The sequence below is a fragment of the Cephus cinctus genome, unplaced genomic scaffold (assembly GCF_000341935.2).
Source record: "Cephus cinctus unplaced genomic scaffold, Ccin1 Ccin1_scaffold0997, whole genome shotgun sequence".
Classification (NCBI taxonomy): Eukaryota; Metazoa; Arthropoda; class Insecta; order Hymenoptera; family Cephidae; genus Cephus; species Cephus cinctus.
This window is the reverse complement of record NW_014333542.1, coordinates 126,970-138,479: the sequence shown is the minus strand read 5'-3', so window position 1 is coordinate 138,479 and position 11,510 is coordinate 126,970. Positions and strand designations below refer to the sequence as shown.

Sequence of the window (11,510 nt, the reverse complement as noted above, 5' to 3'; positions counted from 1 at the left end):
ATGAGCACGTAAGGTTAGAATATATATTAGGATGATACAGAAGGATCTGGTGACTGGTGACACGAGACCCAATTAAAAAGCTTGCGACGCTGTGCGTCGTCTTGAAGATATTGTTTTTTATTATAATGAGACGTGTATTATGTACTCCGTTACTGTTTGGATTTATCATAGCTATTTTTTTTCTTTACGAGTTACGCGGTACGGCTTCCGCTTACGCGTTGTGACGCGACGCGACGCCTCTCTCGCCCTCTCGCGTGACTTTGTACTTTTGATAGGGATGCTCACAATGAGAGCGGTAACGAACCGGCTTCTGTTGAATACGGACTTGTACGCTTTTACGGGTAATAATAATACGAGTATAATATCGATGGATACCAGTATCCAGAATCACTGCACGCATTTTTCACTTGGATAATTTACTGGACTTCGTAGCGTCGCGCGGTAATGATTGGCTCGCCTGTATTGCGAAAAAGAAAATTCCCAATTGTACGAGTGCGATGAACCTTTTTCCAACGTTAGTGCGCATATGTTATTGACGAAATTAAAGTAACACAACGCGTCATGAGAGGTTATCAGCGTCCTATGAAGTATAATCTCACAATCGTACAACAAAAGCATTTCACTGTTTGCGCATGCTTATGTTTAGCGGCGCGCCAACTATGCGTTTGAATCTGAAATAGTCCTGTAAAGATAAAGGAAGGATAGCAGCAAAATTGACTATAGTCACGCGCATATCTATAATCTAGGAAATATATTTAAAAAAGTTAAAACGGGCAAAGAACTCACGCCTGAAATTCTTTATCGATGCGACCTGGTGTCCATCGTTGACGAAAAAAACAATGGTTAGTCCAACGGCAAAGTTAATCGGGTTGAGAAGTCATCACGAGCAAATTCTTTACAATGCTATAATTGTCACTGAGATGGGTATGGATCTACGGGATCGTGCCCAGGCTGGCGAGAAGTATGTTTGCTACCTGAGAAGTTTAGCAGTGCGAGCATCCAGGGCGATCTCTAGCATGCACAATTCTGCAAAAACATTTATAATGCTTAGTCAACGTTTTGTAAAGAATGCCATTCGTCACTTGAACTCGGTGCAGCCTAACGATCAGAGCATTCAAAGTCTTCGTCAGGAATATGAGAGACTCCTCGTTGTCCTGGAGAAGGAGTTGCTCGATATAGACGATCTTGAGAACGTTGACGTTTCTCTGAATAACGACCTGAACACTGTCAACCTTACTGCTATTAACGAACGTTTACGTAACCTCGAAACAAGACAGAAATTCACTGAACAGAATTTCTCGTTACCACACTCCAGCAGTGCTCGCAGTTTCAAATCGGAAGTTGATGAGAAATATCCAGAGAATTGGTCCAGAGATTCTCTAATTGATCTCAGTAGTGTTGTTAACTTGCCACCGGTACCAGAAGATATATTTACCAGTTTCTCAAAACCAGTCCGAAGCTCAAGTTTATCTTCACTGAAGAGTATTCGCAAGGTTCTATAAAATATTTCTTAGGGTGGATTATACATCTCTTTCATTTTATAGCATTGAACTCTTTGTGGTAGGTTAAGCTCTACTTGCAAAGAGCTGCCAACTCAGAGGACGAGGAGAGTGAGTATGATGAACATGAGCTGTCCATGTCTGTAAGTTAAAATTATTCAAATAGTCGGACAACGTTACGTTTATCATTTTAAATAGGATGAACTGACGAGCAGCTCCGAAGGCGGGGAGACAAGATCTGTAGCTATGTCGGTTAAGAAAGGTGGAGGCTTGTGTAATATCAAGGAAGAGTCACTGCAGGATCCATAATTATAGATTATTCTATATAATTGAGGAATACATCGATAGCGGAATGGATCCTCGGTTTATTATGGGAGCTTGGAATAGTCCATTGAAATTCACTGAAATTTCAATTAAGAAAAGAGATTCACGTTCTAAGTTCTTTTAAGAAAATTACAAATTATTACATTTACAATTCTGTGGTCCAAAAATATATATAATGTCTGTATTCTTTATTTCTTGATTCATCGGAGTGTCAGTCGTTATGTAATGTATTTCATTATCTAATTTAAAAATGCTGATGCGTTTGGTCTCAGATTGTGCATATCTGATCGTATCCAGGGTTCGCACGTTGCTCGTGCAATTACGTATAGTATCCAGATGCAGAGAACGAGTCCGAAGAATGTTGTGATGCCGTAACTGTTTCACAATATAACTTGTACAGTACATATCAAGAAATTGAATAAACAGACTATGTCAAAAACGTACCCAATCAGCCAGAAGGAAAACATTCCAAGGAACATGACAGTCACAAAACTGTGACTGGCAAAGCGCCGTAGACTGATTCTTGGTGGAATTCGTTCCTCGTAACTCGATGAAAATCCGTGAGTTGTTCGCTTTGGAAGTTTTTTTACCACTGTAGGAGGTTGTAGGATTTGTCGTACAAGTCTTCCAACAAAATCGTTTCTGTTGTATACTGCAGTGAATTCATAACGATACTAAAAATCATAAAGCAGATTTTCCAGTTAAATGTATTTGGAAAGAATTCGATATTACTTCAAGCTGATTAAGTGTTTCTAATTGTAATTACCTTTGTATTGATATAATTACACAATTTGAACAGTGCTCTGACCAAAAATGCTATTTCTGTTGTACGCACTGGTTGTAGTTCAGGATCACCCATGTATTCAACGTATCTACAATTCTGTCTGCCTTCCTGTACAGGAACATAGACACCAGGTCTACTTGAATCTAGGCTCATGTCCATCTATTGAATAAAGAATTATAACAATAAAATCATATTTTTAAAAAATAATTACATGATCGCTGACCTGAGACTGATGATGAAACGATGTGGATAGTATACTGTCATGATATTCCTGATCAGCTACTATGGCAACTTGAGGAATATCTTCGAGTCTGATCTAAGGAAAAAAAATATTGTTGTATAGTTGCATACAATTCAGTATCACAAGTTCCTCTCTACCTGGAATATATCTATAAGTTGTTGCTGTGCGTTGGCAAGATATACGGGTACACGACGTCTTTCCTCGAGGCTTATTTCATCTCCAGAATAATCCTCGCCATTAATGAATTCCCACAAAGACATTAAAAATCTTCGTGCCGTTCGTCGCTTTTCTAAAGCCTCGACTAAACTTGTAGCCGTTAAATGCGCCTGTTTTATTATTCTTAAGAACCACATAACTTGAGATACAGTAGTTTGTGAGAACATTGGAACATATTGATATGTTGGGCCTTCCAGATCAAAAATCTGTTGGCGTACAATAGCTGTCCATTGATTAGTCGACATTTTACTTCTGCTTAAATTAGAATCGTCCATACAGCTTTCAATTTCAGATAACATTTTTGCCAAGTGCGGTTGAGAAAATACCTTGAATAAATTCAGTAGTATTATATATTATTGAAGTAATATACAAAATATTTTATATGCTTGTGATGTTACCTTAGTAACTCGAAACAACATTAGAGCATTCTTCGGAGCTATGAGATCAATTCTCATAAACCGAGGTAATAATTGTCGGAAGATTGCTGTGTAGGCTAATAAATTGTTTGCAACAAATGAGATCCATCTGGACTCGTCATGAATTTTACCCCTTTCTTCTTCGTCAGCTTTCCTGTTAGAAATAACATTCAGTTTAAGAGTTTGTAAAACTGAGTATTGGATTATAGTATTGCAGTCACTGAATATTATTTACACACCCTTCTTTTGTGTATGCTACACCTGGAATGTACCTCCATGGCTGAATGAAACTTAGCCAAGCTTCTAGTATTAGTCTAAAAGAGCTATCGAGTGGCCAATGATGAATAGCTTTTCGCAAAAATGTATAAATTTTACCCTGGACTGATGGAAGAATTACCCTACGATATAAATAATAATAAAGTATTAAGTTATAACGTATTATGCTAAGCACTATTTACCTTTTTAATTCATCCATCGCGCTTTTATCACCAACTGCGCTATTAGCAAATTCGTGTAAGGTTTTAATAAATGCTCTTACAAGACGAATGTGTTCTCCTGAATGAATACTGTTCTACAAGATTATAACAATCAGAGTATATATTGAATGAACAATGATACAATATTTAAATAGTAGTATGGTTACTTACTCTAGGAGGTAACGAGGAAGCTAAAGGCCTACCACTATGAGGGGTCAGTTGATCCACCTCTGTATATTCCAACCAGAAATCAAGAAATACTTGGACAATGGTTTCACTGCGCCACACTTGTGGTAAACATTGCTGTTGAGGTACCCGATTGGTAGGACTTGTGGATTCTGGAGACAATATTGATGTTCTTAGAAGACGTGGTGTTTGTAACCTATTAAAATCCCTAGAAATTTCAGATTAATATGATTCTTAAGCTGGATTAACTCAGGATTGTATTTAACATACCTTTTTGATTCAGGTGACTGCATTAATTTCCTTGGTGGTGTTTTCTTTACATATGGTCCAATGATAGGTAACACTGGAGAATTGTCTCTTGGTAGAAAATGATACAAATAGCAGTGTGCTAATTGAACATATACTGTTTCCCAGTTCATCCAAACATTTTCTTGGTGTTGAAGTTGCAGCCAGGGATTTGTAAGATGATAAGCAAAGTGGAATATATAATACTCGAAAGGATATGTGTTTTTATAAGGAAATTATTTGTATCAATTAAATTAACTAGTTCAATAAGTTGAATAACAGATAATTGTACATAGATTCTTAGTTCCTCAGTATTTATAAAAAGGATACTCATAGATAGAGCCAATGGTGCACGTGTGCTGTGATCATCTCTGATTTTATCGGAATAGAATGGTGGTATAATTCCATCGTCCAGCATGAGACGTATCTTTGACTATGTGAATCAAACAATTCATTCAATAATTCAAATATAAGAAAAATCTAGTAATAAATTGTAGTTATACATACCGGTAGATACGTTACTGGAAAATTATATTTTAAGTAACAATCCGGTAGTAGCTTATAGCATAGTGAAAAAATAGGTCCTAGAGGACTAAGAAAATTGCATAATATTTCATATTCCTGGAGATTGCTTTTCATACTAATAGTATGTAGTCCCCATCCAACATTATCGGTAATTCCAAAAAGTGAATCAATGAGTATTGGAAAAACATGTTGAAGTTCTGTAGTACTCGATTCGTCAATTAAAATAGCAATTTCTCTGCAACGTTGTACCAAAGGTAGACACAGGTACGACTGCATTCGCATCTAAAGAGAATATTAATTTATTTGAATGGAAGTAATTTATGAGATATGACAATACAATATGACTATAATAAGTTTCACATGTAATTTGCATATGCGAAACGTTAATGTGACTAATACATACCGTCACGACATCAGCAGAAGTTGTCATTTTTGTATATTTGCTTCGTTTAACAGTAATAAAAATGTTTATTTCACTGTATTAAAGTAACATGTAACTGACTGTAAATACGCGCCTTCCTTTCTCCCTTTCCTTATGGCTGTATCCTCATGTGGGACATGTGCCCAGTAATTGGTTCTATGTAATCAGGATTGGAAGTTCACACTAGATGGCGATATACTTCACAAGACGGGCCCAAACGGGCCTTATATGTAAGTGAGTGGGGAACCTACAGAGCTTATAGGTACACCGAATCCGGATAGTGATGAGCGAAAATCGTATAAATATTCAGTAAATACATGCTATATATCTGGATTGATCGAAGGTGCATGCAATATATTATATTACACGATACATGTTCAAATTTCCAAGTACAACTTTTTCACAAATTATGTATCCATCTATTCTATGAACTTATAACTAAATTATGAAGGAAACTTATCACAAAATGAGGGATAAGCTATTGGCTATTGATCAGTTGGTGCTTTCTTACACAACCAATAACGTGCTTTCTTCAATATGAAAACTGGACTGATTCTTGTGAATCGTTTCCTTGAACCAAGAACGCCACGAAAGTATGGGAGAATTGTGATTTTATAAAAGTCAAAATTGATACCTTGGAGAACGTTTAATATTTGTAAATCTTAACCTACTTGCTTGTTACACCAAGCACTGCATTTACTGTTTACGAAATAACATTCGTATTGAGGCCAGCTGAACAGAGCAATATTTCCATTCTTATGTGTCGGGTATAGTAACAAATTAATATTGTTATTAAAGATGAATCAAGTTGAAGAACCAATGGACGTAGATACTCCGTTTACGGATGTAGAGAAAGTTGAGGAACCTGCCGAGTCGAATGTAAAGTTAAACGATTCAAACGAGTTAAAAAATGAAATCAGTACTTCTCCACAGGTAGGATGTTTGTTTTTTACATAATATTTTAACTATTTGTTATAATAGTTCTTTGATAGTTAGACTGTCATTGCTTTTCAGTTCATTTGTTAATCAATTCCTCCAAGTTATGTTTATACTCCGTTTTGTTGAAGTTTCAGGATACGCGATACGAGAATCGCGGTGGAACGTTTACAACTGGTATAGACATATTCAGTAAAGAAGAAAAGTTGAAAATGGAAGAGAGAGCGAGAAGGTTTGGTCTAACAGATAAAGTAAAAACCTCTGATAACGAAGATCAGGACTTGTACTCTAGGTGATTGTTAACTTGAGCTGAAATTGATTAATTTCCATTGGAATTGTTATTATTAGATATGTTCGTTACTCACGATAAAATAATTTTAGTATGGGGATTGTGGAAGAAAATGAGAGTACAAAAAATCTTCGATTAAATGCTATACACATGAGAGGTACTGAAGAAATGAGTACCAAAGATGTTTTTAAGTACTTTGAGGATTATGCTCCAGCTTCTATAGAATGGATAAATGACGTGTCATGTGCGTATTTTATTTGATAATTTATTTAATATTATATATGTCTTTTTATTAAATGCAAATATATTTTTATCATCTAGGCAATGTTGTTTGGTTGGATACTGTATCTCCAGCTAGAGCTTTATTGAGGTTGTCCAAAAAAATCAAGGGTTTAGGTGAAAAAGTACAGGCTGATAAGGATCTTAAGTGCGAGTCAAGCTGTTTCGATAATGAAAATAATATGGCCAATGATGATTGTGTTGTCGAAGTTATTTCTGAGGGTGACTCAGCAATAGAATCCGATGAAAAAAAGGATGAAAATTCAATAAATATAAAAGACATCACTTGTCCCTTGCCTCCTGGTCTTTGGAGAAAGGGAATAGATTATCCAAAATCCAAGGGTATTCTTTTGAGGTTTGCGACAAGAGCTGACAAGAAACGTCCAAATGCTGAGAAAATGAGTGAATATTATAAGAAATACGGAAATCCCAACTTTGGAGGTAACAAATATATATATTGAGCGAGATCTAAAAACATTATAAACCTGTCTTAAAAACATTTATAGGTATAAAGGGAATTCTGACGGAATCACGTAAACGAATGTACAAGGAAATCAGACAGAATAAAAAAAGACCGAAGGAAGAATCAAAAAATGATAACACGAATGGGAAACGTACAAAAAACCCATGGGGTGCTCTATCTCAATCTTGGGGCGTAAACGATTCCACGGAGGATGATTTTATTAATAAGAATCCCATTAAGAACACCGATTATGGTGGCAGCATAAAGGAAAGATTAGGAATTAAAACTCAACCAAAAGATGTTCCAGTGGAATCGGAAGAATCTGATGAAGAATCTGACAGTGAGCATGAAGAGGACTGGTGTAAAAGAAGTAAAGTACTCCGAATGCGTATGCACGCTGATGACGAGGAGGAAAAAGTACAAAAACGTCGTTCTCAGCTTCGGAGTCAAGTAAGTAAAATATTTTGAGCTACAAGCTTTACAAATATATATATTAAGGTACAATATATCCAGCCTTTAATCTTCTTGCAGATGACAAGTACATTGAATGCAGGTGGAGATTTGCGTTCTCGACTTGGAAGATCACGAAACACATCACAATTTAGAAACGCGATTCAAGTTGTCGTTACGAATACAAATGTCAGTAATTTCAACTCGTTGAAAGATGGAGATTCAGAGGTAAATAAAAATTTCACTTTAATATAAAATAATATTAACAAACATAGCACGAGGTATATTTCATGACGAACGTTACTTTAGGAGGAAGGAGAAATCGTGGAGGAGAGAATTGAAACTGATGAAAGAGAGGAGGGAGAATGGGAAGATGAGGAACAGGAAGAGGACGTAGAGGTTCATGAAGATGAAGAAGATGACGACAGTGAATTGTCGGAAAAAGAAATTCAGGGACCTAAGGGTAGTGTGATAAAAGTTGTTCAACGTAGCAAACCTCGAGTCGCATCTACCGTCTGGGCCAGACTAAATAACGTCAAGAGCGAAGCTAACAACGTTTCTCAAGCACAGAGGTAACTATTAATCGTTCTTAAAAGTTTTATGTGCAATGTCTAAATTATTTAATTAATTCAATTAGCATAATTAATTTTAGACGTTCAACGAGAGGAGATCTGAGGGAGACACTGAAGGGTGGTGATCTTCGATCACGTTTGGGAAATCATACTAGAGGACGTTCACCACTCAGGATAGAAGTTAAAAATGATAAATATACCGAGGACGATAGTAACACAGAGTGACTGTAATTGTATAAAGAACTGAAAATATTAATTTGTGTCATTCTACTCATCGATTGTGGATTACAATGCATAATCATTGTGTATATTATACAAAAATGACCTTAGGACGGTATCGAAGTGTCTTTAATTATATCAAAGCTTGCAAAATTATTCCTTTAAGAATAGTATGTACTTGATAAATAATTTACTATGGAACATTTTATTCATGTACTTTTCATCGAGGTCCCAGTCTTGTGAAATTATTATTTGACCAATGATCATTCGCACGAAAATAATTTATTGTACAAAATTTCGGAGTAAATACTGTAAAAGGTGAATCAGAAATACGTTGAGTGACATAGAAAAATTGTATACAAGAAAATACATTATAAAAAATTCGATACTGTTTTACAATTACTGTGCAATCTAATGAACATATTTTTTACATCACAAAAGTTAAATCTCACCTGAAGCACAGTGTCATGGAAGCGGTGACACAATCTGCATGTAATAAATCACCGACAATAAATAATTAAATGTAAAATGAGCAAATGCTCAAACAATATCATACCTGAAGGCAAGGAACAAGAATGAAGTATCCAGAGTCACATTATTTTTTTTCCCAATAAGTGGCCAATAAAGCCAGTTTATATATTAGCACAATAATACTTCGAATAGTAATTTCAATACAATAATCGATAATAATGATTCAAATACATATAATTTACATTGATAACAATCATCCGAAGTAATGATTGAGTTTCAAATTGAAAAAGGATCGGCTGAAGAACACAGCGAGTATGTGTATCCAGAGACACATAGCTACATTCATAGATTTCGCAACAAGTGGCCCTTTTTTTATTCATTTCTTCAATTATTTTTTTCTTAATTATTTATTCTTCTTAATTGCCATTACTTTCTGCTTGCTCGAGGCGTCGCATTTAAATCCTGCGGACGCATAGTCGTCTCTAATCACCCCTGGCAGTATAGACACTTCGTATATCTTTTACATGTTACAACCGCATGGCCAAAAATACGTATATACAGCTGAAAGGAAGAAAGAAATAAAAAAATTAATCTATATATCCTCGATTCTTCACGCTCGAAAATCATCTATCTTTAATATCATAATTCTCGCACTCGCATCCTGCAATCTCTGAATTCTTATCGAGACTCCATGTTATTTTCTCCACCTCGTTAATCAGGTAGTAACATTTTCATCGGCCATTTTTAAATGCGCTATTAACGAACGACTGTGAGCGAATCTCTTGTACTTCTTTTCAGCTAAATATTGAACATCGTTATAATAATAAATTAAAGGTCAGATAGTATCGATGCCTTAAAATACATATACGTGATAAATACATATTGTATATGCATCATTGTCCTTTGTACATGTAAATTGACCGAACAGTACCAAACGTTTTAAATTGATGTGTCACGTTATACAGAATTGATTTTAGTACTCGCTTGGTTTGACCGCTCTAATCTTTCATTAACAAAAATTATTACATCGTCGTTCAACCGTTAAAGGTCGAAATACGCATTTCCTTTGAATTATCCCACTTTGTTACGTATTCATTTATCTCACGTCTATTATCATATCCAAATATTTCTTATCCTCAAATGGCGCCTCGCAATTCAAAAAGCAAAAACCGCCTTTTGAATTTCTTGGTTATGTCATACTTTTACGGGCCCTTTTTCAATCGTAAGTTGAACAGCGATTATTAATTATTCTCAAATCGCCTAAAGACATCGCGCATACTAGATCGTATATACTATTTATCTATAACACGATAATAGAGCGGTAAATCCAGATTAACATTCTAGTAACGCTTTGCACGACCGTCAAACAATTTAATTGAAAAAGCAAATTGAAAGAAGAAAATTGAAAAGTATCTCAAGTAAGCGCATTAGAAGTTGAGTTGTTATTGACATAGATTAACAAGGAGAAATTGGATTAAATTTACGTATATATTTGCAAGTTGGAAGAACACCAGACAATGAGCAAGCTTGTGACTTTCCCGTTCAAGGTACTCGAGTAGAATATTTGTGTGATTGTAGCAAACTCGTAATTGCTCTAGCAAAAGCGTGTAAGAACAGAAGAATCTTATACATTTGTTCAACGGTATTACAGGGAGTAGTCGAATCAAACAAAGACACGTTTTCAAATGAGAATTACAAATCGAGTCCATCGGATAAACTTCACAGTCGGTAAGTAAGTAAATAATTAGTAATCTAAAGTACACAAACATGTGTAGTATCAGACATGTAGTTATCTCAAAATGATTAAAACAGATTGCCTGCAACTGATACAGTTAAAGTTTACAATGAATGCAACGTAGTGCACACGTTATACGATCGTACGAGTGCGTTTCTAAATTTTTCATCATTTTCAAAGTAACTTTGTCTTATTACCTTTTCTTTTTTATTATGATCTTACAAGCACCTAAAAGTATATACTGGTCCGTCGCGGTGCAGTATCTGATACTGAGCGGCCACGTTAGAGAATCTGAACTTGGGCGTTGATCAACGTAAAATATCGAATTTTGAATTTCTAGTAAGAAAGTCGTAAAGGCAGCACGTCGGTTTAGTCTTAGTAAAGATGTATAATCCCGTGTCTTAAATACGTTAAATGCAGGATATTTCTTTCCCAATATTACTTTTTTTTTGTGCTTCCTTATCGTTCATTCTTCCTTGCATTCTCACTCTCTTTTACTCACGCTTATCTCTCGTTCTTGTTATCTCTCTAAAACGCACGCTGTCTCTCACTCTCTCTCTCTCCCCCCCTCTCTCAAACTCTATGAATGCAGCTGGGCATATTTAATATCTTATATTAACAAACAAGACAGAATATTATTGAGATTCGGTTTTCATGATTTTCTTTCTCTCGAAGTCGAAGACACATTGTTTTCGCATATTGGCAATATTATTAATTATAAAA

The 11,510-nt window shown here is 35.5% G+C and overlaps 3 protein-coding genes across 10 annotated transcripts; 2 read left to right on the top strand and 1 right to left on the bottom strand.

The window, feature by feature from the left end:
* The first annotated feature begins 820 nt into the window (after positions 1–820).
* On the top strand, positions 821–1,846 carry LOC107271547. 2 transcript variants are annotated; one of them, XM_015747690.2, is made up of 3 exons: positions 821–1,493; positions 1,565–1,610; positions 1,698–1,846. In XM_015747690.2, exons 1-3 carry the CDS (start codon positions 840–842, stop codon positions 1,700–1,702), a joined length of 705 nt encoding a protein of 234 aa, XP_015603176.1. In that variant the 5' UTR covers positions 821–839; the 3' UTR covers positions 1,703–1,846. The 2 variants fall into 2 exon arrangements, with proteins under 2 accessions (XP_015603176.1, XP_015603175.1); XM_015747689.2 differs by having other exon boundaries at positions 1,565–1,642.
* A 144-nt stretch (positions 1,847–1,990) lies between these two features.
* On the bottom strand, positions 1,991–5,557 carry LOC107271538 (sphingomyelin phosphodiesterase 4). 2 transcript variants are annotated; one of them, XM_015747675.2, is made up of 13 exons: positions 5,356–5,557; positions 4,935–5,234; positions 4,758–4,860; positions 4,413–4,644; positions 4,128–4,338; positions 3,939–4,051; positions 3,720–3,878; positions 3,463–3,634; positions 2,986–3,390; positions 2,831–2,923; positions 2,590–2,766; positions 2,268–2,497; positions 1,991–2,198 (listed from the first exon to the last, which is right to left on the bottom strand). In XM_015747675.2, the coding sequence occupies exons 1-13, from the start codon at positions 5,380–5,382 to the stop codon at positions 2,063–2,065; spliced, it is 2,358 nt and encodes a 785-aa protein (XP_015603161.1). In that variant the 5' UTR covers positions 5,383–5,557; the 3' UTR covers positions 1,991–2,062. The 2 variants fall into 2 exon arrangements, with proteins under 2 accessions (XP_015603161.1, XP_015603160.1); XM_015747674.2 differs by having other exon boundaries at positions 4,128–4,350; positions 5,356–5,556.
* Positions 5,558–5,601: 44 nt separating this feature from the next.
* LOC107271541 (nuclear cap-binding protein subunit 3) lies at positions 5,602–8,967 on the top strand. 6 transcript variants are annotated; one of them, XM_025088801.1, is made up of 9 exons: positions 5,602–5,716; positions 6,172–6,306; positions 6,441–6,601; positions 6,691–6,842; positions 6,920–7,318; positions 7,384–7,790; positions 7,872–8,018; positions 8,100–8,362; positions 8,428–8,967. In XM_025088801.1, exons 2-9 carry the CDS (start codon positions 6,172–6,174, stop codon positions 8,585–8,587), a joined length of 1,824 nt encoding a protein of 607 aa, XP_024944569.1. In that variant the 5' UTR covers positions 5,602–5,716; the 3' UTR covers positions 8,588–8,967. The 6 variants fall into 6 exon arrangements, with proteins under 6 accessions (XP_024944569.1, XP_024944567.1, XP_024944568.1 ...); XM_025088799.1 differs by having other exon boundaries at positions 5,706–5,762; positions 6,447–6,601; XM_025088800.1 differs by having other exon boundaries at positions 5,706–5,762; positions 8,443–8,967.
* Positions 8,968–11,510: the final 2,543 nt, after the last annotated feature.